Source organism: Dendrobium catenatum, unplaced genomic scaffold (genome assembly GCF_001605985.2).
Source record: "Dendrobium catenatum unplaced genomic scaffold, ASM160598v2 original_scaffold_30712, whole genome shotgun sequence".
Lineage (NCBI taxonomy): Eukaryota > Viridiplantae > Streptophyta > Magnoliopsida > Asparagales > Orchidaceae > Dendrobium > Dendrobium catenatum.
In genome coordinates, this window is record NW_021349170.1 from 109,220 (window position 1) to 135,559 (window position 26,340).

The 26,340-nt window shown below is 35.1% G+C and overlaps 1 protein-coding gene across 3 annotated transcripts; it reads right to left on the minus strand.

Annotated features, from left to right (window-relative positions):
- Positions 1-1,741: 1,741 nt before the first annotated feature.
- LOC110105353 (calcium-binding mitochondrial carrier protein SCaMC-1) lies at positions 1,742-26,340 on the minus strand. Of its 3 annotated transcripts, none has more exons than XR_002304134.2 (5): positions 25,280-26,340; positions 20,636-21,421; positions 20,343-20,433; positions 19,821-20,233; positions 1,742-2,035 (listed from the first exon to the last, which is right to left on the minus strand). XR_002304134.2 is itself a non-coding variant. In XM_020834819.2 (4 exons), the coding sequence occupies exons 1-4, from the start codon at positions 25,764-25,766 to the stop codon at positions 20,041-20,043; spliced, it is 1,557 nt and encodes a 518-aa protein (XP_020690478.1). In that variant the 5' UTR covers positions 25,767-26,340; the 3' UTR covers positions 19,699-20,040. The 3 variants fall into 3 exon arrangements, 1 of the variants encoding a protein (XP_020690478.1); XR_002304135.2 differs by lacking the exon at positions 1,742-2,035 and adding an exon at positions 4,503-5,011; XM_020834819.2 differs by lacking the exon at positions 1,742-2,035 and having other exon boundaries at positions 19,699-20,233.

Here is a 26,340-nt window from a genome sequence, read left to right on the forward strand (position 1 = left end):
CTTTACAAGAAGTGGAGTTCGAATGGTTAAAGACTTGAAGGATGAAGGGATTTCGGGTATGGGAGCTTGGGTTGAGATCAAGAAAATTTTAGTTTCTGCTCTTCCCTTTTGTTGTTTACTTTATTGAACCCTTGCTTGTGCATACTATTTTTATTACTTATGCTCAATGGGTGAACCATATTGCATAATAAATTATTGAACTAAGAGTATATTGGGTTTGTGTTGGAGTGGACCATAGTGAGGTTGGGGAGGCTCTATCGAGAATGAGAGAGGCTTCCTAAATTTTGGAAAATTTTTTGAGAATGAGATGAAACTTCTCATGCACAAGAATAAACTTTCTAAAAATAATAATAATGATTTTCCAAAGTAGAAGTAGAAATCCCAAAGGTGTGTAAAGGGCTTCATGAGAATTCCATAATTAATCATAATGGTGCCAACATCATGTCATGTGTAGGGCTAGGATGTAGCTTCTTATAGGTATTGTAATAATAGAGCATAACGGGTATGTGATCATAAAGTAAAAATGCTTGACATAAAATTTTCATTAAATCAACCACTTATATCAACTTACTTGTTTAAGCATTTTTCCTCAAACCCTTGAAGCAAGTTTAAAAAACTAGGGTTGCCCACTCTCATCACTCTTATTTATTTTGGCAATTGATCAATTATCTTTTCTTCTTGTGGAGAAAGTTGAATACCCATTGTCTCCTAGATTGAGTTATATATCCGGCTTTCTAATCATAATGAACCAAGTTTAAAGCAAGGTGACCATTCAAAAAATGCCAATTTCTATATAGAATGAGTCGCCAAATATATGATCTCATCATAGAGTTCAAGTGGTTAAAGCTATCCAATATTTTTTTTGGGGTACATTTAAGCCAATTAAGACAGATTCACATAAACATCGCATACACAAGACTCGAATCTAAGACCTTTTAGGTGGAAACTTAAGCTCCAAACCAACAAATCAAGATGACTTGTGTACCATACATATTTCTCACTGCTCGATATAATCCTTACTCAATACAACTATCACTTGAAATCTTCAATGCTACATGCCTGAAACGCCAAAGAATTAGAGTAAGTTTCAAAGCTTCTCGTCAATCCGAAGTACTCATTGAATTCATCCATTACTAAGAATCGACCATGAGTTCTCTATTTAATTAAAAAGTTATATGCTGCCTAAGTTTATTGTTTTATAACAAGAACTTGTGAGCCTTGCCATATAGTTTAGCTTGTATTTTTTAAATATAGCATTTCTTATAGATAAGGGTCAGAGGATGACCCTGACACATTTACTCAATCACATTATGCTTTCTAGCAATTTAGTGAAATATTATAACTTATTCTTCTAAGCTCTAATTCTTCTCTCCCCTTTTCTCTAATGTTTCTTTATATTGTGTCTTCCTCTCGTCAAGGAACTTTTTCTTTCTGCAAAGTTTACCTGAAAAATCACAGCAATCTTTTCTTTGGATATCCCCATGCAATGGAACAGGTTTGAAAAGCCCTTCATAATAGGCGATTTTATTATTTAAGGCTTCATAGAAGTAAATTATGAGGGAGAAGCTATTCGCAAAGCTGCTCTATGGGGTTCAAAATTAAGACTTCGTTTGAGACAGTTTTCTTAATATTTTCTAAAATTATTTTTTATATGAAATTTCTAGTTTAAGAAATATTTAGTATTAAAAAACTGTTTAAGATAGCAATAAGAAAGTCGTCCCAAACGAAGCCTAAATCTCAGTAAAGGTGGAACAAAGAAGAATGGCCATTGGATGGATGTTCTTTACATGTTGGGTATTTGGAATTCTATTTAATTGGGAATCTTTTTTTTTCTTCGGTTTTACTGCACAAGCTCTCTAAAATCTCTGTTGCTTTGCTTCTTTATAAGCTGCTCATTGAATCCAACGCATGTAGAGTTTCGTATTCTGCTTTGGATCTACTTCATCATTGTGTATACCATCACATGGCAACCATAAGCCACATGCCCCAACCAAAAAAGCTTATTACTGAGTCTTCCAGCTCTACCAAGAGGGATCTGTTAAGAGAAAAAAATAAACAATGAACTGGATAGAGCAAACAAATTAAGCTGAAAGAACAACTTCCAAACTTCAATCAGCACAGTAGGATAAATTGTTTGGGACTGTCAACAGAATTTTCATCAAATCTGAATAGGATTCCTTCGAAGTATATTGGGACAATTAACTGTGCAATATTGCTGTGTATTACATACCATCGTATTACTGTGCAATATTGTTGTCTATTGGTGTGTATCAGGCATCGTATTACTGTGCAATATATATATTTTTATCTACACATTTCTCTTCCTACAAAAACAACAACAAGAAGCCTTTATCCCATAATATGGGTTCCAACTATAAAAATCAATTTTCTACATTGTGCACAATTAAGAGTAAAATTTTCATTTAAATTTAATAAAAAATATCATTTTTAATACTTATTAACCAAGTCCTTTTAGGTCTACCTCTAAACCTAAGTCAAAATACATCTACTCTCTTAACTGGGACATCGTAAGACTGACGTTGTATGTAACCCAACCATTTAAGACAACTCTCTCTAATATTATCTTCCACTTGAACTATTCAAACATGTTCATGTATATACTTATTTTGCATTCTGTCTCTAAGTGTAAAGAATATCCATGACTAAAGCAAATGTTTTGTAAGAATATTCATGACTGAAGCAAAAAGATATGGGTTTAAAGCTGATCCTTAATATAATCCAACTGAAATGGGAATATACTTTTAAACCATCTTCTGTTTGAACACCTTTCTCTTCCAAATCTTTCAAATTAATATTATCCACAATCTACTAATCATATTGATGCAGCTTCAACTTTTCATTGTGTATGCCGAAACCATTTGCCTCTTTTCCACTATATAACCTTTGCTGATTCTACACCCATCATTCTTCTAATATAATTATTTATCAATCTATATTTTTTTAGTTTTGTCACACTTCTATCTTATAATTCTCATTTCCCTCACGCTCAGCTTTACTCTAAATGACTTATTTACCAACCAACACTAGCCATACACAACCTACTCATGAGCTATATTATAAAATTTAGTTTTAAATCTCCCTAATATTTTTCCATTTTAATGCATAGCACCTACTCATGTGCTAAAATAGTTTTGTCACACTATCCATCTTACCGCATAGCACACTTGAGATATTTTTTCCTTTTTAACAACCAAGGATTATTTCTAAGTATTATATCATCAACAATATCATCCTTTTTAATGCAATCATTATATTTAAATTTATCACAACTATCTAACTATTTATCCAATAATAATATTAACAAACAATAATTAATATTGTATTCACTAAAATTGCATGTTATATACAAATTTTTTGTCGTTGATCTTCATAACATTTTCTCAATCATTCTCTTTACACTTACCACAACAGATGTCTTACTAATTAGAACTACGCTACATGCAAAGGCATACACTACTTAAACTTAAACATCTTTTGCAAGCATCTATACGATTAATGCAAATAAAAACATAATGATAATCTTTATTCTAATCTTATTATGATTGAGAACTCTTTATCATCTTCAATAACTATTGCTAATATTATTTGAAGCTAAAAAAAATGTGTATGCCAATGCATGAAGTTCCTATCAATGCATGGTCAAGAAGGGGTTTTGTACACAACTTTACTCTAGCTTAAGCAAAAAATAAGTCTAAGCTCTATTATATATTTTTAATAACTTACACACCTAATAAATTCTAACGGTACTCATTACATGCCATACAAAAATGAATAAAAAGTATAAATAGATCATTTCTTTGATCTCTACACTTATTCATCAATAGCCTTGGCAAAAAATCATAGCTCTCTAAAAGTAATGTATACAACTCTTTTTCTTTTTTCTTAGTACCTAGCTTATGATAAAAATCATCAAAAGCCATAGATTTTTTTTTTCTTTTGGACCTCTAGCTTCCTTATTATCATTACATGAATAGTGTTCATTTATTGTCATTCTTTCAAAGCATAATTTTTTTTTCTAATGACATCTCAATATCTTACACTAGAAACAAGCCCCCTTAACCATATATGATAACCAATACTCATTTTTTTGGGTCAAATTTTCATTTGGAACCATATTATAAAACCTGCAAAAGGATAGGTGGAACCTTATTGCCCTTTAAATAGACATTGTTGGTAAAATGGTCAAATCATAAAGAAACAGATCTTAAGCCTCATAAAAATATTTGTATTCCTGTTTTGTGGGTCGCTACAGAAGTTTTGGAAGAGCAGTCTGTCATATCACGGCTGGTAATTATTGAAAGCCTCACACATAATACCAACAAACAAATAACATTAAAGAAGAAAAGCCAGCAGACCAATTGCAGTGTAAATGAGCATCCAGCATAAACAGCAATCTCCCAAATCATAAATCTGGTAAGAATCAGCAGTTCTAGTACTAAAACAAATAATGTCCTACGTTAAATACGAATTGCAACCCAAAGTTTGCCCATGCAAGAAAATTATAGTGAGTTTTCCCAGCTCGTTAAAATGATGCCAAGTTACTTCCATTAAGGTTTCGTTTGAGACGGCTTTTTTACTGCATTCTAAAGCAGAATTAGAAATTTTTGTACTAAAAAGCTGCTATAGAAAGCATTAAAAAAGTCATCCCAAATGAAGTCTAAATCAGTCCTCAGCCTAATACTTAGCTTATAAATACTGACAACGATTCCTAAAATTAGTTACAGTAAGCAGATGGACTTCGTTCTAGATGACACTGACCGTATACAAAAACTCTAGTTACAGAGCAGCGCAAGTATGCACTCAGGATTTTCTGATAAAACTCTTGCCAAGATGGGCACAAATTCAATCTTTTTTAAAAAATATTATGGATTGATGGTAGAAGAGTTATCAGGCAGCATAGCAACCGGTATTCAAAGATATCTTCTTCTCAGTTTGTTATGGCCGCTTTCATACTAAGAGAAATACACAGGAATATACAAGCCCCCAACTCCTGTTCAATGAGTAAGAAAAATTGAAATCAGATGGAAAAATAAATTAAAATCAACAAGATTTCCTAACGACGAGATCAGCAACAACGTTTTAGACTTGCAAATCAGTGTCAATTTACCATCAGTTTTAATACAGGAGAAAGCTAGCAAGGATGAAATATATTGATAATTTTTTTATGTGATTTATTATATTCATTTCATTAATATTTCCTTTCTTTAGTCCGCTTTTCTAGGAACTATAAGCAAAAGCTATTCATATATGGAGATTATATTTTCGTTAAGGAATATGAATATTTCAATAAATAAAGCATTGCGTTTTATTTTTTTACCTAAGATTATTCCAAGAACCTTAAATAACAATGCAAAAGAACCCCATCACTTATAGTGCTTCCAGAAATCTCAAGTATGATACCAATAGGTAGGACCCTACCTGGTGTGCTTACAATAAATTTACCCCTTTTAGCACCAAATCATAACATTTTCGCAGTCATAAATCAATTTTTCATAAGAAAAATCTTGATCCTCCAAAATGAAATCACCATACTTATATTCCTGAATCAATTTGTCATAAATGAAAGACCTTGATCCTCCCAAATGAAATCAAGCTGCTCATAACCCTGTGGATGTAGGTCTTGCAGATTAATCATATTCATGGATATGGGATGATCTTGCCTCACATCACATTAACACACCAAATTCTAAGATTGTTTATCTCATTCTCCTAGTCCGATATCATTCCATTAAATCACCCCTCTTGGATCCATTCGTCATAAATTTGAATTCTCTAACATCTTATTTGCCTCAACATCTTTGAAGTCTTCATCAATAGTTTAAAGGTATTCTACAAGTCTAATGGGCCATGAGCAGGGATACAATGGGGAAACTAGTGAACCCGTTCCCCCATTGGCTTGACCCAAAAGGATAACCAAAGCCTCTTAAATCTATGATCTCGCTGGACTCCTGCACACAGTGATGAAGCACCAGCAAGGTTCTTAGTTCACCCAATTCTCACCTTTATCAACTTGCCTCCATTCGCAACTTCCCTACCAACTGCGTATCTCATATCTACATTTGGTTAGATGCTACTCATTATTCTTAGTTATAATAGATTTGGAACTATTCGTGTGAGAAAAATTTCAATGGTGATGGAAAAGATCTTTAGTACTTTCTTAGATGATTATATTAAATTGTTTCTTTTTTTTGTGTGTGTGGGATAGAGGTGATTGTGAGGATTTATTGGAGCTTGTTTTATTGTTATATGTATTGGGTTTTATTAGTACTAACACATGCCCTTTATAATTATAGGAATTTGGTTAGGAGCAAAAAGGGGAGAAAGGCAAGGGTTTTGGGGTTGGTTAAGTTAATTATAAGTTTTCATAAAGCTTAATATGAATAATTAATTAAAACTGCATCAATTTAAAAATTAAAATTATTCATGACTTATTTTAAGTAAATAAAATTATGTCGAATCAATATAATAAATTATTAATTAGTAATTAATAAGAATACTATCGTATATGAATTGTGATTTGATTAATCTAATTAGAGTTCAAAAATAAAGTCGAATTGTAATTGATTCAAACAAAACAATTTTAAGCATGAGAACAATTTATTCAAACTTAATTCAATAGCATTGTCTTGCTGGGAAGAACATTAGGAACTTAATGAAAAATAAGAGTGCCACATGGGGAGATTTCCTTTAATTTTTTATTGAAATGTTATTAGATAATTTGTGATTGTACTGAGGAAAAAAGATATTTAAAGAAAATAACTTAATAGCTAGTATCAATTTGTATCCCACTAACAAAATTTTCTAGCTCCACCCCTACCATGGTTGGCATCCCTAATTAACACTGATGCTATACTGCTCCTTTTTTTCTTGTTTTTTGCTTGCTACCTCTCCTCGGTTTACACAGATTCCTTCAAATAATATTGCAGCCACTTCTTCATTGATGTCATTCCACACCGGCCCATCCTACGTACACTACCATCACCCCACTAGCCGTACCTTTATGTTCAATATTACAACTTGCATCGTGTCCAATAACTCATCATTCTCAACATTTCACAACCAAATTATTACATGCATTATTTGTGTTTCCACAAGGAAGAAGCAACTCGAAAATTGCCCATGTTCCATACTAAGCTTCGCTATAGATCATATCCAATCACAATGATCAATTGCAATGATAAATACCTTTACAGTAACTTGGATGCCTCTTGGAAATAAAAACAGCAAGTAGGCAATAAGTAAAATGCAGGAATTCAACGATTAGGGCAGAAATTTGATTATCTCTTCAACAAGAAAGAAATATATAATTGATCTACTATTCGAGAGATAGTTCAGCTCTCCCATAAACCATACACGCCACTAGAAAGCTCTTCAAAATAAAACTACAACAAAAACAAAATATCTCATGCCCTAACCCTAGACAAAACTTTTCTCTTAAATAGTCCTAGCACACAATAACACAAATAGACTCTTCCTAAATAGCATAAACAAAATATAGGAAACCTACCTAAACACAATAAACATAAATAGGAAACCTTCCTAAATAGCTCCTCTTGATTTCTACTCCTTCCATATGCATGCCCACAAGACTGGTCAAACCCTCCCCTTTGCTCTCTTCCTGATTCCGCCCAAACCCCCCCTCCTACCGCAACAATACTCCCTCTCCAAAAATGCACATTATCCTCAAGGTGGAAGGATGAGAACTATCTCCTCTTGTCTATCATGACTATGAAGTGTCGCCCCAATAGATAAGGACATCGCTTCTATATTGCCAACACTACTGCCATTAGTTTTCTTTCATACACCGACTTCAACCTGGCCCTAGCAGTCAACACCTAGCTAAAATAAGATGGGTCTCTAACTCAACATAAGGATTGCCCTAACCCATAGCTTGATGCATCAGTCTCCATGACAAATTGCTGGCTGAAATCTAGTCATGCTAACACAGAGACACTCGACATGGCTTTCTTTAGCTGCTCAAACACATGGTTGGCTGACTCCCCCTATTTGAAATTATCCTTCTTCAATTGCTCTGTCAATGGTCATGATATAAAGCTATATCCCTTCGCAAACTTCATGTAGTATCCTACGAGTCCTAAAACCCCCTCAACTCCTTTAGGGTTTTAGGTAAGGGGTATTCAAATATATCCTTGATTAGCTTCTCAATTTCATCCTTTTGAACCTATGGGTACTGGTAGGGTCGAACACTGATAGTGGATACCCCATCTTTCAGGTTAATGGCATGCTCATGCTCCCTTGGGAAAAGTAGGCCTTGAGGCTACAAGAACACCGTACTAAATTGTTGCAGGAGCGTTTAGACTATCTCTGGAACCTCCTCCTCTTTCTGCAACTCCACCAAGTAGCCCAACCCTACCCTCTATATCACATTGACCATGGTTTTGAGTGAAACTATGATTTTGCATAGGCTGGAATCTCCTCGCAGCACCACTTTCTTTCCCTTTGCCTGTTACTTCATCGTCAAAGATTTCTAGTCCATATTCATTTCCCCCATCATTTGTAACCACTTCATTTCTAGGATCACTTCAACACTTCAAAAATCCAAGGGAATAAAATCTTGAATAATTTATAGGCCCTGGACTTTAGCACAGCCTCCTGCAAATCCCCTTACTCCTCTCCACCTTTTATGTTCCATTCATGACTCCAAAGCTCCTTGTATCCACCAACTTCAATCCCAACTGGTCTATGACCGATTTGAGATGAAGTAACGAGTATCCCCACTATCCAACAAGATCAATATTGGCTACTCCCTGATTTGTCCCTTCACGTTCATAGTGTGATTTAGAGTAAATCCCGCCACTGAATTAAGAGACCTTCTGCCATATTAAGATGTAGGTGCTTACCTCCTGCTTCTATTTCCTCCACAAGATTCTCAGTATCAGTCCCCTCATCACAAACCATAAGGACCTAGAGTGTGTGGTCATTGCACCAATGGCCTGGTTCATAATTCTCATTATAGTGGAAGCACAAACCCATCACTCTCTTGTCTTGCACTATTACCTTTGTGATTAGCGCCGAGAAAAACTCCTCCACTCTTCTCCCTCAGTGCCTTCTACTGAAATGTCATCGTCTGGGTTCTCGAAGCCAGTTAAGTTGAGATACTTCTATAAAAGCCTCCCACTACGCTGCTCTTATCGATCATCTCCATCTGTCTCTAATCCTTCTCTATCTAGGCTAGCTGCATCGTCTCCTTCAACCCCCTCGGTCCCATTAATCGGACGTCTGCTTTATGTCAGGTTTGAGGCCCCTCATAAAATTTCCCTCCAATACCACCTCCAAGACTCCCCTCAACTGTCCTGATGGCAACTCAAATCTCTCGATGTACACCATGATGGTCCATTCTTGAGTCAAGGCAAGAAATTGCTTATGTAGATCTCCTTCCTGAATGGATTCTTTCTTGGGCGGTGGGATTCGAGAATTCAGGTCGAGTTGTTGCAAGCATGGTTTAAAATTGTGCAATAAGAGGCACACCAGACACGCCTCAGCGCAATTTTAAACTTTTAAGCCTCAAATCCTAAGCAATGAGAGCTGGCATTGAGGCATACGCCTCAAGTTCACTGAGGCGCGCCTTGCCTCATGTTTTAGAGGCATCCGCCTCTTAAAATTTAAAAAAAAAAACCTAACCCTAAACTTTATAATTACTCTTACAATAAAAATTTGTTTATTTGTTGTGCTTTCAATGCGCTTTCACTGCGCTTATAGGACTGAAGTGTTGTTTATTTACAATTTTAAATTACCTTATTTTTATTGTTTTGAGGCTTACTACTAGGGGTACCGAATAGAAGTTGCCCCTCACAATAAAAATTATTCTTACAATAAAAATTTGTTCCAGCTGCCCGACATATTATTGTATTCATCATATTTAGAATAAGCGAAGCATTATGTTTAGGGGTTTGATATATTGCACTAATATTGTGATTTTGGAAAGATAAAATTTGAGTTGAACTATATTTCTTGTTGTCTTATTATTGGGATATTTTGATTTTACATAATATATTGTGCATTTTTATGTTTTATATTTTTTACTCATGAGTATATAACAAATTTATCATTTTATGTTTACACAATCTTTTACCTCAAAATACCTTGAGGCTTTCGCCTCGCCTCACGAACGAAAAATGCCTCAATACCCGATTACGCATTTTTAAACATGAGATGCAAGGCATCAACCATAGTACCATACACCTTTCTTAGGCATGGTGGTTAGACCCAATCTCACCGAAGAATCCAACTGTGAGAAAGATGCCGGGAAGTTGTCAAAATTTTGATTTGATTTGAATCTAGCAAACATTATAGAGAACCTAATTTTTGCAAATTCTAAATAATCTAAGCAATAATTATACAAGATAAATACTTAAAATAAATTGCAAGAAATAATAAACTAACAAAAGACATATATATATGAAATATTGAACAAGATACAAGACTTACAGGGAACTGGTCTTGCAAACTCACCTGAGTACTACAAAAACTTCACCAAACCCCTAAGGAACCCAAGGAACTCAAGTGAAACCATGGATTACAGGAAATGAGGCATTCTTTACCCTCATATATATATATATATATAACTTGGAGAAGTGTCCCGATGGAGCCCACAACTTTAATTGCATTATAATATTTAAATCACAAATGAACAGCACTAAAGCATATAAAAAATGTGTTGTATATTCATTTCATTTTTTCCTCCTATCACCACCGGATCTAAAATTGCAAAATATAAGACAAAGATTGAAACTTGCAAAATATTGTCAATTGCATGAATTTTGCAACACAACTTTCAAATTTTGACATGAAACATCTCAAAATTCATGCAAAAAATGTGAAAGCGGATAAAGTCACCAAATTGAGACACTTTCAAGTCATGTGCACGTATCTTGAGACAATCTCAAATTATATTAAAATTGCCTATAGAAGCATGCAAATGCCTCCGATGCATCAAATATCACACCCAGATAGTATATTAGTGCGCTAAAAAATGAGCAAGTACGTAATGAAAGTAAAGTAAAAAATTGCACAAAACAATAACTCTCTTGAAAATAATGAGCATGCATACGCTCTAACAAACATGACGAATATACAAGCAGGATATTTGAGAATGCTTTATGGATTGAAAAATTATAAATGATTTATCAAATTTCTTGTACAGAAAAGTGTGCAAAGACTATGTAAATATATTGAAAAGCATGTGAATGTATACTATGAATGCATTGAAAAGCATGTCAATACACTCAAAGTATGTGAATGCACTGAAGAATGTGCAAAAGTGTTGGAAGACACGCACATCATTTTAGGAAGACTTTATATCCTCTGCATGAACTTTGACGATTATGCTAAATACTTGATTTTAGCATATGAGAACATTGCTCATGCGGGATAAAATGAAAAGTGATTTTAAATTTCATGTTCAATCATCCTTAATTAAAGGGCTAGAGTTAACAAGACTTCAATTGACAGGCAAATATACTATTTTGAAATCTATTAAAAAAATTAATTTTAAAGTTCACATTAGGCCTTCAAGGTCTCCTTAAAGGAAATTCATCCATTAAAATATAAGCTCTCAGTTTCAGCACCTATATGATAACCCTTAACATCAGTTATTGAACAAGATCCTCTACACATAAAAATCCAGTCAATCCTATTTTAGAATATGCCCTGTCCATTCCATGCAATATAAAGATGTGATTAAAAAGAAATATTCCATGCAACCTATTGATTGTATTTTTAAAACATGAAAAATTAAAATTATATTTTCTTAATGTATAGTCATGATTAATATGTTTTATGCATGTTTATCTTCACTTATAAAAGTAAGTTATTAACTATTGCTTAAAGATTGCAACAGTTATGTCATAAACTTACATTTCTTTATTACATAATTTTTTTTATTTCTTCTTTTTAGAACAGTAATTTATGCATAAAAATATATAAGTGGTTTATGTATTTATAAGACTAAAATTGCTTTGAAAAAAAAAACCTAGACTTCCTAAAGCGGGCATGAGACTCACTTGAAAATTATTTTAGTGATCACATTATTAAGTAATATTTCATCATCGTTCATTATGTCTTTTTCATATTTCTAAAAGCACTTAAATACTCCATTTACAATCATATACCGCCTTACATCACAATTTAATCCCTAGACTAAGCCATAATTTGAAACGTACACATTTATGGTGTGCCATATTAATAAATTTAGATTGGCTCAAAAATAAAATGATTTAGTTGAATGCAAAACAATGGATGACTGTCACAGAACCTTGTAAAACTAAAATTGATAAGAAATGCCAAAATACATTAGAATGACGTATTGAAAAGAGCACAAAGACTTATTAGAGATAAAATCTTTAATATGAGCATATATGAAAAAAAAATGAAATTTTAAATCTAATTACCGCTCAAGACAACCTAAAAGCCATAATCATAAGACAGACTCCTTATCTATTAGAAAATACCCTACTACTTTTGATGGAAGAAGATCAAAAGAATTAGATCTTAGCATGCATGATAGCTCATTAAAATTTTTATAGGTTCAATTATAGAGATGAAAAATTCAATAATATTGAGAAATTCTAAAGACAGGTTTTATAAATCCAATAAAGGGGGTCAAACACCTACAAAAGATTTTGATGATGACCTAGAATCCCTTTCCAAATGTAGAAATTGTAAGTCTGCAATTAAATATTTTGGCTCAACTACTGACCCATCTAACTTAGATCTTTATCATGATGAGCCTGAACCCCATCCAACTTCAGCATCCAAATCAATGAGCCTTTTGGTGCACATCTTTCTATTGAGAGCCACATGCTTGTTGTGGTCTCTAAAATTCTTAGTGAACTTCTTGATCAACTTTCTATTATACCTAAGATACACATGACTAGTGTGAAACTATCTAATCAGTTACTCAATATTATGCTTAATAAAGCTTCTCTTTTTTTAAAAGTTGATGCACTAATACCTTCTAACTTTGCACACATTTAATATGGCATCAAATTCCTAACCTAGCCTTTCTAGCCTTAGAGACATATTAGATAAGACTTCTCTCCTTGAGATGCCTAACATAAAATTTGCCCGTGAGATACACATACCTGTTGTGATCTCAAATCTGCAGCATGTATTATTCAACACAGATTTTGAATCCAGTGATAAGCCACAATCCCTATATGGCATACAACCTGACTTGGATATTATTTCTAGACCTCCATTTCCATAATTGTGTTAGATTGGTCCAGCCAGCCCATACACAACCGGCTCATGCTAATAGGGGCGGAACTCTTTGGTTCCTGTACGCACTGTGCAAGCCACCAGTTACGAAAAAGTTGTTTAGTAAGTTTTTTGAGAGAATTAGGAGGGAAACTTGAATGTAGGGACTGTTTAGATATTTCCTTTTGAATTGTATGCATTAAATAGCTTGTTTTCCTAGGGTTATGACATCTTAAATTTGGCTGAAATTTGTGATCTCTTAGATTTAGGATTTTTCGGGCTCTAGCGGTGTCTAGAGATTTGGGAGAGATAGATCCTCCTCTCGAATAGAGGATCAATTGTATCTTGGTATTTTTTCATTTCTATTTCATTAAATAATACAAATTATATACTGTTTTCTAGTTTTTGTGTGGATTCCTGCAGAGAATTTTTGCTGCTTTCCAAAGATTGATAGAAAATTCTTAAGATCTTCAAGTTTTTCCTAACAAATTGGCATTAGAGAAGATTTTGGGACTGTTTGTAGGCTTTTTTCGGGAAATTCAGCGGCTGTTTTTTGCCAGAGGAAGGGATTTGTGTTGTTTTTTGGGTTAATATCCATATTTTTTTACAAAAATCCAGGTATTTATGGCATCCAAGAAGGTAGATCCTTTGGAGTAACGTCATGAAGGGGAGATGATCCAAATGAAAACAACAGTGGAAGATAGAATTTCATCCGTGGAAGACAGTTTTCGATCTTCATGAGATGAAGAAGAATATATTAGAGAATCAAATTTAAATGACGAAAACTGAGACAAAGGGACTGGCAGGAAGAAAAGTAGAAATATTGGAAAGAGAGATCGGACAAATGAAATATGAAATTTTATATCTCCAAACTCAAGGTTCAGATTTAAAGAAAAATATTTCAGTCACCCATGATAAGTTTGATTCGAAATTTTCCATCCTGGAAGAGATGTTAAAGAAAGTTCTTGAGGGCCAAACCAAAAAAAAAGCTGTCGCAGGTGAGGGAAGTCATCGATAGCCAGGGACGCGATGAAACCCTAAGCCAATCAAATGAAGGGAAGCTCAGGAGATGGAGATTTCGAAATGAACAGAAAAAATGCCTCCCCTAGGGCTTATTCCTAGAGAAGAGCCAGATAGAGGATATGTGAGGAGGCGTGAGGGGGTTAGACATGAGTGGAAGGGTGCAGAATTTGAAAGGGAAAGGGGGAATTTTGACTAAAGGAAGGCTGAGTTGGAAAGAGGAGTTTGTGATGATCCAAGGGGTGCTGCTGAATTTAAAAGGTGGAAATTTGATGAAAGGATTGGGTATGAACGTAGAGGGGATGATTGGGACAATTAAGGGGAACCACCCCATTGGGGAATGGAAAATTATGGTGAGAACAAAGGGAACAGATCCGAGGGTAAGGAAATTGAAGATATCAATCTTTGAGGGGGAGGATGTGCACTGGTGGATCTACAAGGTTGAACGATATTTCACCGTCAAAGAGTTGACGAAGGAGGCAAGACTGACAGTAGCGGGTCTATGTTTGGAAGGGAAGGCTTTGGCTTGGTACCAATGGAGGGACATGCGACGACTCATACGGAGTTGAAGGGAGTTCAAGGATTGTTTGGTAGAACATTTCCGAACCGGCAGGGGAGGAAACTTCTACAAGCAGTTGTTAGCCTTGACGCAGGATGGTTCAGTGATAGAGTACTGGGAGAGGTTCGAGTACCTTGTTAGCAGATTGGACTGCCTTTCTGAGACTAGTGCTAGAGGGGAACTTCATAAAAGGATTGACACTAGAGATCCAGGCAACAATTAGAGTAATAAGGCCTTGTGACTTGGGAGAGGCTATGGAGCTAGCTTAATTGGTAAATGATCAGAGACACTTGGAGAGAGAGACATGAGGCAGCAGCTCAGGAGGCCCATATAGGATGACCACCACCTTATTGAAATCCAAGGAGCCAACACCAAATACTCTCCCAGGGGACTTCGAAAGAAAAGACTGCGGAAGAAGAACCGCGGACAACATCAGGAAGCTCACAGAGACGGAATTACATGAGAAGAGGGTGAAGGGTCTCAGTTTCAAATGTGATGAGAGGTATACGCCAGAGCACAGGTGTAAGGACCGAACTCTTTAGGTTCTTACTATTTATGATGAGGAGGGAATGGAGGGAGTCGTCTTTCCATCTTGAGGACAATGTGGGTCTTTGAGAGGGGAGTATTGTTAGACTAGTCCACCTGTTCCATATAGGACCGGCTCACGCTAATAAGGGTAGAACTCTCCGCCTCCTATATGCATCGTGCAAGCTGCCAGTTACAAAAGAATTGTTTATGAAGGTTTTTTGAGAAAATTAGGAGGAAAATTTGAATGTAGGGACTATTTAGAGATTTTCTTCTGAATTGTATGCATTAAATAATTTATTTTCCTAGGGTTATGACATCTTAAATTTGACTGAAATTTGAGATCTCTTAGGTTTAGATTTTTTTGGGCTCTAACGGCGTCTTGGAATTTGTGAGAGAAAGATTATAACGACCCCAAGATCCGTGTAGCGAAAAGATTCATCTAATCGATCATTCATTTTTTTTTTCTTTCTTTTTCAGTTTCTATCGGTTTCCTCATCTATCCATCCATACATACATCCAGAGCCAGAGATAATTTAAATAATACAAATTATCTACTATTTTCTGGTTTTTGTGTGGATTCTTGCAGAGAATTTTTGCTATTTTCCAAAGATTGATGGAAAATTCTTGAGATCTTCAAGTGTTTCCTATCAAATTGACTTACTAGATTAAGCAACATCATATGCATTATGACATTGATAATTTGTTCTTAATAGCTCTTGATTTAATTAGCATGACTTGTCACTCATTGTATGATACTGCATTTTCAATAGCACTTCACATACATAGTTTTTATTCACATAAGTTACGAGTGGATATTAGTGAATGTTATTGCAACTATTTTTCAAATGAATTCACCTCAAGCATATAATAACGCTGATTATGTTTTAACTTACTCAACTCTCAACCTATGAATCCATCAACTACTACATCATGATTATAACCCTTGCACTTACAGCTAATTTTTTTGTTGTCTCCTGACATAATTTCTACTCATATTTTCATTACATATGATATATTTCAATTAAAAGGCTTATCAAGCATTAGGATATACAAACCCACTTATAGAAGATATGAGTCCACTTTCTAAAATTCTTGCCATTATCAATTATCTAACCGTAGATATTAAATCATTGGATGCAATAAAAGCTACTGATACTTCATCATCAGTACAGATACATGTAATATTATCCCTCTCACTTCATAATAAATTTTTTTAACTCTATAAGCATAATTTATAAAGTGGAGGGAGCTGCAGCAGGAAAGCCAAGAGTCTCTCAGTATATAATTTTCAAAGACATATTAGTATCACAATTAATTATATTTTATTTTTATATAAATTTAATAATATTTTATTGAAGAAACAAGAGTCGATCATGTGAGGTTTGAAGAAAATATTTTAAATATAAAAATCAATTAAAGCAATATATATTGGACCAAATTAAAGATTAAAAGAAAAAAAATAAAATACTTAACTGAAACCTTTAAATTGGAGTGGTGTTATTTGTTTTCAAACAAGGAGATATTTCTATGTGCTGTCATTATAGCATCTGGAGAAATATTCAAGGAGGTAATTTGGTATATTTCCTAGCGGTTTTTTTCCTCATTTTCAATAACACTTAATATATTATTTATGCCCCCATTGATTCAATGAAAAATAGCTTCGATCATGTCCAAAAATTTGAGTCTAATTGGGGTTGGTGTTTCCGGCTTTTGGATTGATTTGCAAATCAACCATAGTTAAGATTTATGAATATTAATATATTATCTTCTTCTCTCTTGTTTCTTATTGTTGCAATCCAAGTTTTAAATCGTACTATATGATTTAAAAGAGTAGCCTAGTTTGTGATTTTGACAATGACAAACAATATTGTTTGAATTATTTCATTCTTCATCAAATATTTTGAATGTTACTCTTATCTGTGAGTACTAACATTTCAGGAAGATTACACACTGCTCAAGACAACGAAAGACTCTAGACTGGGTAGAATAGGATGTGAAAGAGTCTGTAATTTTTTTTTCTTGAGTCAGACCACAAAACAGTGTATGCAAATTGAGTGACCATGCACACACACAGGGGGAGAGTTTTTTTTAAGAAATTTTTTTTATGTAGATCATACTATACGATTTTAAATCGTATTATACGATATATTGTGGCTTAACGGCTAACTTCTGTGAACTAATGATACTGTATGATTATGATCGTATTGTACGATTTGTTTTAACCCTAAATCCTAGCCGCCAAATTAATTTAATCAAGTTTTTAAGAATTAAATTTTGAACATATCGTACTGTACGATGTAAATCGTACTATACGAATATTTTGAAAACATGCTAAAATTAACCCCTGTGATTAGTCAATTAAATCAAGGTTTAATTAATGATTGATGATCTTACTATACGAATTGGATCGTACTGTATGATGAACCGAGGTGTTTTTTGGTTGTACCAAAGAACGTACCGGACGAAACCTTAATTTTTGAACTAATCATACTGTACGATTTATACATCATACAAGACAACCATAATAATTTTAACTAATCGTACTGTACGAATGGGATCATACCGAACGATGAACAGAGACGAATTTAGGTCATCCCAGCATTCGTCCTGTATGAACAGAAGAAATATAGTATATCGTACTAGACGATATTCGTATCATACTGTACGATGTATTGAAAAATTATTACATATTCGTACTCCTTCGTACTAGGACGAAAGCTGTTTTGAACTGATTGAACTGTACGTTCTATGATCGTGTTGTACAAACAGAAACAACTAATTTGAATTTTTATGGTTTCTTAAAGCCAATTATATAAACAATATTGTTATTCATTAAAAAGAGATAGAATAACGTAACTGTTGAAGGAACCCTTGAGAAGGAGCTTTTTGAAAAGATTCAGGTCTTGTGAAAGGAAGGAGAATGTGAGTTTGTGCATGAGTGAGAAGTAGTGTGAGGGGATCACACGGTTACTCCAAGCTAGTTGCACGCTTGCTCCTCCTGTAGCCTGGGTGAGTCTTGTTGGAGCTCTCTAGGGGGAGAGGCTTCAAGGCTAAAGTCCTCAAAGGTTCTCTGCCCTCTCCAGGAGGGAAAAAAACTTGAAGGTTCGCAAGCATAATCATTGCTCAACCATAATCCAGTCAACTATATTTAGAGAAGAAGGATGATTTTAGAACTCAAATACTTACAGGATCAAATCAGATTAAAGACTGTTAATTTATAAAACACTATTTTACCGGCAGCATATCTCTGGGACACTCTTCTATCATTTTTATCTGTAGTAACCCATAACGCATAAGCCAAAACCTTCTTATGTCCCCCTTCTCAAGAATAAAAAAAAAAGAAAACCCTTTATCCATTTCCTTGAGACCAAACTTTCTTACATTTTTTTCCCATAGAAATTCCTGTATTCAATCTTCAAATATAAGCCAAGCAAGGAACATATATGAGCAGCATTCATCAGGCCCTTCACCTATTAACAATATTATCCCACAGTACAATATTAGATGGTTCAATGTAAATACTGGTGCAGTATCTATGTCACGAGAAAAGTGAGGATCCAAAATTATGTACCTACATCACGAGATAAGCAATGTTGCAAAGTTATGCTTGTTCAACTGCCCAACAAGAGGGCAAAATTGCACGCTCAAGAGTATCGCATGGATTGATTTTTTATCATCATACACTCTTTTTAAAAGTTAGGCCAACAAAATTAAAATAAATTTCATAACAGATAGCACACAGACATTACGCAAAATATGCACGTGCATTAGTTTCTTATTATTTTAGACCCTTTTAAGAGTAGGGTCAACAAATTAAAATAAACCCCGTAGGGCATAGATGGCGCAATTGCAGGCTTAATGATGCTTAATATAAACATAAAAAATCGACACCCCTAACTATAGTACCACTTTTACATCCAATTTACAATTACAATGAAAATTCATATAGGTTCTATGAGCCCGAGCTAAATTCTTCCACAATGCATTTTATGCTTTCCGTACACGGATTGCACATGGTGCCATAATCATCACTCTCACTTCTTAACACCATATATAACCTCTTATTACCGAATCACAGTTTTTTTCTTCTTTCACTAGTATAATAAGTCAAAAATTCATCTTAAACATAGAGGAGGATTATGCTTCAACATTGGAACGTCATGCTAAAGTTAAACAGTGCAAAATAACCCCACAATATCATGCTAAATAATTTGCAAGATTGTTAAATAACGTACAAAATACAAAACTAAAATTTGGAGAGGACTTTCTAGAAATCCAAAGACAAACATGTTCTTAATGTAGTTACTAGTTATAGCTTCGCATAAAAAATTTAAAATAGAGGTAAGACGATATGAAAAGAAAGTTGCATCTTACTCATGTATTTGCTGAAAGACAAAACTTTTGATAGCATCATACATTAGCAATCATTTTCTTTCTTTATAAAGAAAAATACATAAGGAGAAGAAAGAAATACCTGGAAGAGCAGTCCTTGAAAACCACCTTCACATTCCAACTTAATTGATTTCTAAAGTAGATTGTAAAACAAAGTACAGCTCAACAGATGTTTGACTTTATCTATAAGTAAACTACTTTGTAAAATAATGAAATGACCAACTGCATCAGTTACGTTATCCTCCTTATCTTCTTCATGCTCTATAGTCAGACATGTCAATTTTAATAGCTATGCTTTCCGTTTAATCAAGGGAAAGGCGTTTCTTCATTGTTTCATAAACTACATAAGTAATACTTGCTGAAGGAACCACTTTGAGTAAATTTGGAAATAAGCCTTTGTAGAATCCAGAAACCCCTTCATGCTTGAGGGTTCTCCAGAATACATCTGACATTCCTTTATATGCATTAGCTGAATCGGCACGTTGTGCTTGCATTCTGCAGGTAATAAGACTAGTTATCATGCCAAGCCCCACGATGGTATAAAAAAAAAGAAAATAGAGAAACCTAGCATGCAAAAGTGAATCAAAGGTGAAGCAAGAATTACCTTGTTCTAATGACCTGTAAAGGATAAACACATGTTGCTCCCAAAGCTCCAGATACTGTTCCACAGCCCAATTGTACAAGAGGACCCGGTTCTACATTAAAGTTAACATTTCAGAATATTATGAAAGGAACCTATCATGCAAATATACCACCAACCAGCTTCCAAGGCAGTATTATCCCCACCATCAATAAGAAGATGAGGGGTTTGAAACTTCTCATCAATATAAGAAGAACATCATACAAAGGAAAAAAAATGAGGAAGGAACAAAATATAACTAGATACAAGCCTCTTACCACTATCTTTAAGAATATATGTTCTAGACATATCTTTTAGGGTCTCGTAGGCTGCAAGATCTATTCCAGCATAAGGGATCATCCCCAAGAGAGAAGGAACTAGGCCTCTGTAGAAGGCATGAGGTCCTTCTTGCATCCATATATTTCTCGACAGTGCACTCAGCTTTGGAACCTTTCCTCCATCGCAGGCATAAGTCTGCAATCGTGTCTTTACAAGATCCAAAGGATAAATAGCAGTCTGTGCAATTGCACCGGCAAACCCACCAGCAATCAGGCGTCCAGAAGCACCTAGGTCTCTCTTTTCTTCTCCTTTGGCAGTTACAATGAAATCTTTTAGGGTTTCGTAGGCATAAAATCTGATCGCACTCTCAGGTGCAACCTTAATCACATTTAGCCCATTCCCTCTAAAAAAACCCGAGAACCGTCCATCTTTCCATATGTCCTTTATTGCTGGAATAATGCGAGCACACTTAGTCTGCACTTGCATGAGCACTTTGAGACGGTCAAGAGGAGCCGTAGCTGTACGAGAAGTAGCTCCAGCAACCCCACCAGCGATTAAATACTTACTTGCATTTACATGCTTGCTGATCCCTTCAGGAATAACAGTCTGTTCACCAATATCTACAAGGCAAACTCTTTCCCAATATTGGTAGATGTTCTCGATGGTTGCCTCATGTGGGTAAAGCAGAAGAAAGTCCCTCCACTCTTCAAAAGTTATGATACCATTATTATCCTTATCAACATGCTCTACAAAACGAACTAGCTCCTCATCATCAATCTCAATTCCTGTAAAAATGCATTGGTTTGACTCATTAGATGAAATCCATCAACCACAAGGGAGACATTAACTTCAGTCAGGCAATTACATATTTATGAAGTGTTTCCAAGCTATCTTTCTTTCTCAGACTCGATAAGAGGCCTAAAATAACAACCCTTTAACAACCTTGAAACATACAGTTAGAACTCGATTAAGGCTTCGCTTGGAGAAGCTTTCTTAGAGTTTCTTAAAGCTGCTTTTTAGTACAAAAATTTTTAATTCAAGAAAAATTTGTACTAAACAAGCTTCTTTAAAAGGCAGTAAGAAAGTTGTTCAAAACGAAGCTTTAGTAGTTGCACAAAAATATATGCAACAGATTATTCATTTTAAAGATTTTGAGAAAAAAATGTCCTTTTAATCCATTTAAAAGAACCATTTCAACCATTTGAGTTCTTTTAAAAACTTATATTTTGATGTACGCATGAAACAATGTTGACAGCATTTCATTAAATTCTAATAACCTGAGTCAACTTCAAGCAAAAGGGATGAAATATCAGCATGTGGTAATCAGGAGTAACCTATACAACAAATATTTAGTGACTGAAAAGTGTCAAATATATCTGAAATATTCAAGAATTGAAACAAGCTAACATGCATGAAATGGATTGAAGCTTCATAAAACCAACATATTGAACGTCAAAAATAAATCCAATGGCCATCAAAATCATACCATGGGGTTAAATAAAGACTCGAAACTTCTTTGTAAGTCATGGCTAAAAAACTTGAAAAAAATCCCTAAATAATAACTACAGCATAGTTGTTGCAGTGCATAACAACCTAAAAAAGTTAGCAAAAGTCACAAATACATAAGTTCTCACACCAATCTATTGTTAGAAGAGTATCAAGAAACATTCAATCTAAAATTGAAAGCAGGAGATAAGAGGTTTAGTACGGTAGTTTTTTATTGAAATTTTGGGGTGGGTTTCATGCTTTAGGGTTTAATGCATTAGAGTAGATTACCCAAGTTGATAAGTTCAGAGATTGGGGGAATTTTCAGGAGTTAGTAGATATGTTGCTCAATAAAAATCCTTGGGTTTGATCAACAGAGCTAGAGATAACTAAGGTTATAGCATGGTAAGGGGACGAGAGATTTGGGAGCTAACAATCAGAGGAGAGAAAGTTCGGGGGTTTTTAGCCTAAGCATGAGAAAGAAAATAGAAGAGAATTCTTCTACGAATACCCAAAAAATATGAATACACTAATTCTTTTTCAACATGGAGTACTTGAGGAAACCTCTTTATACATGTATTTAGCAATATTGATGTAGCATATTGTTCAAATTTAGGCAATGCATGATGATTGATGATAAATTCGACCAAAAGAAGCATAGTTGATTATAATAGAGCATCATGGTCATGGATTTCCCTATTATAAATGAAAATTTAAAATGAGAATTCTCCTTCTCTAGAAGGCAATTTAACTTACTAGCTACTGGGCTTCTCTTGATTTAATCCATCCTCTGATGCACCTTGTAGTTGAGATGTTCCTCCAACTAATGCAAAATTACATAGAAGCTACATGTGGCATGTGGATTTCTCAATAGTATGCAGAATCATCTTTTAATCACAATGAGGGTGCAAAAATCTATGCTTCTTTACATCAATTAAAAGTACCCTAAAGTTATCGCCAATCACTTGGTTTAATGGTTTCCTTTGATTACTAAAGTGGAGGTGTAAGGCTCGAATCCTTGCAAACAAAAAAAAAAGGTGAATGAAGGTTTGAGTGAAAAGCAATATCTTCAATCTTCATGATGACTTTGAAGGTCCATAAGAAATGTATTAAGCTTTCTTGCTCTCCTTAAGCCTCATCTTCTTTGGATGTAGCAACACCATGCCAACTTTTCTCTATCATGAACTATTAGACCAAAAGGATTTCAATTCCCTCCTCACTACAACTAGCCTTCAATGAGATTGAGATTTCCATATCAAATGTGAGGTGTGGTAGGAAGTTGAGTGATAATTGTTGGAAGCGAGGATGCTCAATTTTATGAAAAACAAGATTGAGATTTTCATATCAAATGTGATTTGTGATAGAAAGTTGATTGATGGCATGGTGAAAGTGAGGAGGCTCAATTTAATGTAAGACCATTTTTGATACCTTGATCAAGGTGAGAATTACTTTCATTTAGTTTGCTTGAATTTATAAAGAAAATGGAGGCAGCTTGTGTTAAAACTCTTCCAAAGATGGAATGAAAGCAATGAATTTGGCCACAAGAGAGAGTGCGTGACATCGCAAATATAGAGGGAAAGAAGTGATCGCCAAAGTTAGGCTCAAATAAAGAGGAATGAACCAATTTCCACATCAGAATAGGAAGATGAAAGAATATTGAGTGAGGAAAGGATATTGAGTGAGAAAAATAAAATATTGAACCAAATATGTGATGCACCTTTTGGTGTACTAAATAGAATTTTGATGAGAACTCTATAGTTAAGTGCACTCATAATAGAGCAAACCTAAGATGGATGATCTCTTGAGAAATTTGAACAAAAATGGTTAAAATAAGAGATTCAAATGGTATGGGATGAATAAAGCCATAGCAAATAATGCCTTGCATATTGTGGGGTGGACAATTACAAAGGGGTCAAGAGAGAAGATAAAGAAAGAGAAGAGAAACAAAGAGAATATTGCTAGTCACATCTTGGATGAAAGAGACTTGGAGGCAATTACAAGCAATATTTTTCTATTAATCATCAATGAAATCAGCTTTAAAGCATCCTACACTTATTAAAAAGAGTTTACATATAAGAATATTAAGAAAATGAAATATAGCTAAAACAATTGACAATATAGGATGGCTGCATGATGAAATTACAAGAAGAATATACGAATAAACTCATTGTAGCTAGTTGTGTAGTTGATGAGTTTGATTGTTGCTCACCAGTTAAAAACGTCGAGCAAGTTCCAAACTAAGAACGAATACTCTTGACAAGTTTTTTTGGTGAGAGCCTCTAGTCAACTAGAGAGTATTCTAGACAAATAGTTGAATCCTTAAGACGGTAGACTTGCCAAATAAGCAACTTTATGAGCCCTTTGGGAGCATTCAATGCTCGATTTTGTGTACTAAGTAAGGGATGTTTCTTAAGTGATTTGAAAAAATTTGAATCTAAGTAGCTCAAGGCTCTTGGTGACTTCTGACTTCACAAATTCCAAGTTATAGAAGATTCAAGCTGGTCCGAAATCAGTAACTTTTAATCTGTTTCAGGATCTCATAACAACTTGATCAACCTGACTCAAATGAATATGGGTGTCAACATTAAGCGTTGTAAGAATAAATTGGTGGCTTCAAAAAAGAAACAAAAAAGCACCAAATAATATGTTCAATATATATCTGAAAACTAGTGCCTCCATATCAAAGAAGGTTCTGGCAATTGCTCTTATCAAAATTAGCAAGTTATCCAAGGGAATGAGGCCCTTAAAGGATATAAGAACAGAGATCCTGCATGGCCTAAATATTATTTCTTCATGATCCACTAATCATGAGGAAACAATTGAAATGTTTTGCTATCTTGAGTAGGAGTAGACCTAGAAACCCTGAAAAAAAAAAAATTTTCCTTAGTAAAATAAGCATTTTAATTATTTTGCCTTAAACCCCCTTAATAAATATATTTGTCAAAAGTTTTAAGATAAAATTTCTTTTATATTTCACCATTAAGATTATGCAAATCTTAACCCTATTTTGCAGACCCTCAAAGGAAGGTTGATTCCGCCCATGATCTCGAGTTCATGCAAATAAAATGGCAATGCATTGACTAGAGGCATCTCACACGCAATATACCTGCTGATAAAAGCAGTGGAATGAAGCTCAAGTCATCATATCATGGTATTACCTGCCTTGACAAGTGCATCCCAGAGCTCCTCAGGCAAGATGCACCCATTATGCTCAACGTCAATGGCCTGGAAAATACGGTAGAGCTCCAGCTCCTTGTCATCCATGTAACGTCTAAACTCCAGGTAATCCACGCGGCCGTCGCGGTTGGCATCGCAGACCTTGAGTAGATCCCTGGCGTACTTGTACTCGGCGGGGATATGAAGAGACAGCAGGCCGGCTTCGATCAGTGCGTAGTCGAGGTAGCCGACATTGGCAGTGTCGAAGAAGTTAAAGAGGCTACGGATCCGGACCTCCCTCTCCTCCTTACTTTCCCTGAGGGCGAGCAGCACATGATCCATGGACACAGGACCAGGTTTCTTCACTGGATTACACCCGCCGCCGTCGTTAGAGCGTCGATGATGCTCCCCATCAGCAGCCGTCCCCTCCATTTTGTTCGCCGGGAAGGCGGCGATGCGCTGTTCAATGGCCTGGCTAGCGCCTGACATCCTCTAGAGTGGTGTCAGGCGGGACCCAATAAAGAAGGCCCCAGCAACAATCCGAGTTCAATAACGGAACAAAAATATAAATATATATTTCGCTAAATTCTGGAAATTGATCAATGTATGGAAGAAGACTCGGCCTTTATTCCTCTTATTTTCTCTTTTACCCAAGGTATTTCAAATTGGAGCAGAAAGGAGCACAACGGAGCAGATTTTAGGTGAGGGGCAGAAAGCTCGAAGTCGCCGGAACTTGGTAAGATGCTGCGGAGGCTGCCGAACGCAGCAACAGAGGTAGAGGGCAATAACTGGACTGTCTCGCGAGGCTGAGGCCACTGCGATTTCGTCGTCATCTCACACGCTATTCAAATCGATCCATCTCCTCATCGCCGCATGTAGTTTGGAAATTAATGAGATATCGTACTATACTGCGGAGTCGAGATGGTGAGCGATCAACCTTCGTAGGTTAAGGAAGTCGATGAATCGAAAGAGGAAGAGATATACAAAAGCCTGTCGAAGTGCAGGGCAGAAACGAGTGGGTGTTCTTGTTTTATGTTTTTTTTCGTGTTCGCAATCTTTTTTA